Below are 2,712 nucleotides of genomic sequence, written 5' to 3' on the forward strand. Positions count from 1 at the left end.
TAGTTGCTGGAAACTGAACTCGAACTTAATTCATTGACTGATAAAAAAAATACAATTTAAATAGAACTCACAAGATCAAACTGGGCAGGAAAACATGGAACAACAATCCCATGACCAACACGACTAGCAGTTACTACTTAGACTCCCAACATATGTAATGGGATGCTCTTATAGAATAGGTAAAACCACAGCTGACCTCCTAATAAAATTTAAGAGCTAGACTTCAGTGTGTTTCCGATGTCGATAACAAATCGGTATCTGACATCTGCTTTGACAAGGCGCTCCATGGCAGTGTTCAGATAATCAATCGGGATAACCTCGATGTCAGCTGTTATGTTGTGTTTGGCTGCAAAGTCAATCATCTCTTGTGTCTCCTTCATTCCTCCAATGCAACTGCCGCCTAGTATCTTCCTTCCTAGAATATTAATTGAAGAACAAATTGACATGTTTGTTAACAACTTTAATATATACACAATGAACCAATTCAAATTAATGCACACTTCTGGAGCACTTACCCATGAGCAAAGGAAAAACTGGAAGCTCAAGAGGCTTCTCTGGTGCACCAACCATCACAAGCTTTCCATGAGACTTCAACAAACCAATCAAAGGTAAAAGAGGGTGGACGGCAGAAACCGTGTCGATGATGCCATCCATTGTGCCCAGGGCAGCCTACAAATCAAATCAACAAAAGTGATTAACCCACAAAACCTACACATGTGACAATCCAGTAAATAAAGTCAACGTAATTATTCAAATAATCACCTGCATTTGATCTTCGTCACGACTGACCAAAAATGAATCAGCATGGAGATGGTCAATAGCTTCTTCCTTCTTATTAGGGGAGGTGCTGATCACTGTAACCTTAACCCCCATAGCCTTGGCAAACTTCACGGCGACGTGCCCTAAACCGCCTAGACCAACAACACCGACATGCATACCAGGTTTGTCAAGTCCGAAATATCTCAAGGGGCTGTAAGTTGTAATCCCAGCACATAGGAGGGGAGCAGCTCCATCAAGAGGTAGGCTGTCCGGAACACGAACGATGAAGTGTTCATCGGCCACCATGATGTCGGAGTAACCGCCATATGTGGTGGTTCCGTCAAGGTACTTGGAACCATAGGTGAGTATCATTTTGGGGCAGTAATTCTCAAGGTTGTTGGCACAACTGTCACAAGAATGGCAAGACCCAACCATGCATCCAACACCTACCTTGTCTCCAACTTTGAATTTTTCTACTTTGCTTCCTACCTCTGTCACTACGCCAACAATTTCATGCCTGCATTGCCCCAAATAAGTTCACTTATAGGAATGCGTTCATTGAAAAGCTTGAGCTAATTAACTTACGTTCACATCACCCATCAGTAAATGCTCTGGTCTGACTGTAAACTTGTGATAATTCTAGCAAGTATTTTTCTTAATTTTCTTATGGCATGCCCTGCCTTTCATTGCCACCAATCAAATAAAAGTTTTACAGAAAAATTAATTTGAAAACTTTATACTAAACTAAAGTCATAAAAAACATATATTGAGAAAAAGACCCATGCATTTAGGACAAATGCAACAGACATCGTACTTATGCGTTTCGGTTTATTTTTTAAGGAGCTAAATTTTGCTCTTTTTAAATTAAAAAATTGTTATTAACACTTGAATTAAAAATCATGGCGTATTTCTCACTAGAATTGATTCGATGCAAATTTCAATAGTTCCTCTACCAATATATCAAAAAAGAAAATCAACGACTAACTAAACTAAAGTCATGTTTGATAAATGACAACGTACCCGGGGACCAGAGGATAGGTAGAAGAACCCCATTCATTCTTCACCATGTGAAGATCCGAATGGCATATCCCACAGTACAACACTTTGAATGACACATCTTTCTCTCCAGTTTCTCTGCAACCAAATAAATTCAATTTTAGACACAAACCAAGAACTCAGATCTTGACATTAAAGCATGCATAAATCCTAAACTTCTTTTGTACTGACTGAATATGTGTCGGCTTTTCACTGTCAATATAACATGTTACATGGTGTTACAACTGCAAAATCATTTTTACTGATTAAGAAAAAAAAAATTTAATCAAACGGATACTGATTCAAATTTAAATCCCAGTTTGTTCATTTTTTTATCTTCCCCATTTCATTGAATCATTGTGCTTTTTAAGAACCACATTTAGACAAATCTAGGAATGCAATAAAAATGGTAAAAAAACCAAACAAAAAATGAATGGGAAATTAAGTTATATAGAATAATAACCTTCTTGAGAATTTAAAGGGAGAAAGAACACCAGATGAATCTCTAGCAGCCCATCCAAAAGCCTTTTTGGGGTGTTCTTGCTCTGTAGAAACCACCATTTTCGCTCTCAAGATATAACTGGCACAAAGCAACTATGAGAATTTAATTAATAGAGTGAGAGAGAAGGCAAGGGAGGAGCTGTTTATATATAGATGTGGACGACATGGGGTGGGGACACTGGGGTATTGCTGTTGCGCTGGGCTGACGTATTGGGTGAGCAAATGGAAATCAAACAAGGTTCTTTTCCACAGAAAAGTAATGACATTCTCATTGGGTAAGAGATTGCGCTGGGCTGACGTATTGGGTGCAACAACTCTATTTTAGGCATGTTGAAGACTTTTAGTTTATCATTTTAATTAAGAATGAGTCAAGTGTATTAAAAATAGAAGTACTTGAGAAGAAAGACTTGAATACTA

General features: G+C 38.1%; 1 protein-coding gene across 1 annotated transcript; it reads right to left on the reverse strand.

Moving 5' to 3' along the window:
* Positions 1 to 2,389, reverse strand: LOC18774850 (probable mannitol dehydrogenase). Its single transcript, XM_007205354.2, has 5 exons — positions 2,258 to 2,389; positions 1,780 to 1,893; positions 763 to 1,276; positions 516 to 669; positions 1 to 415 (listed from the first exon to the last, which is right to left on the reverse strand). The coding sequence occupies exons 1-5, from the start codon at positions 2,353 to 2,355 to the stop codon at positions 210 to 212; spliced, it is 1,086 nt and encodes a 361-aa protein (XP_007205416.1). The 5' UTR covers positions 2,356 to 2,389; the 3' UTR covers positions 1 to 209.

This window comes from Prunus persica, chromosome G6 (genome assembly GCF_000346465.2).
Source record: "Prunus persica cultivar Lovell chromosome G6, Prunus_persica_NCBIv2, whole genome shotgun sequence".
Taxonomy (NCBI): domain Eukaryota; kingdom Viridiplantae; phylum Streptophyta; class Magnoliopsida; order Rosales; family Rosaceae; genus Prunus; species Prunus persica.

Bases quoted from the DNA above. Each gene is read 5' to 3' on its own strand.
- LOC18774850 (XM_007205354.2), bottom strand. From the start codon at position 2,355: ATGGTGGTTTCTACAGAGCAAGAACACCCCAAAAAGGCTTTTGGATGG. The intron at 1,894-2,257 runs GTTATTATTCTA...ATTTGGTTGCAG, and splicing joins CCCTTTAAATTCTCAAGAAG to AGAAACTGGAGAGAAAGATG. The intron at 416-515 runs GTAAGTGCTCCA...TTAATATTCTAG, and splicing joins AGTTTTTCCTTTGCTCATGG to GAAGGAAGATACTAGGCGGC.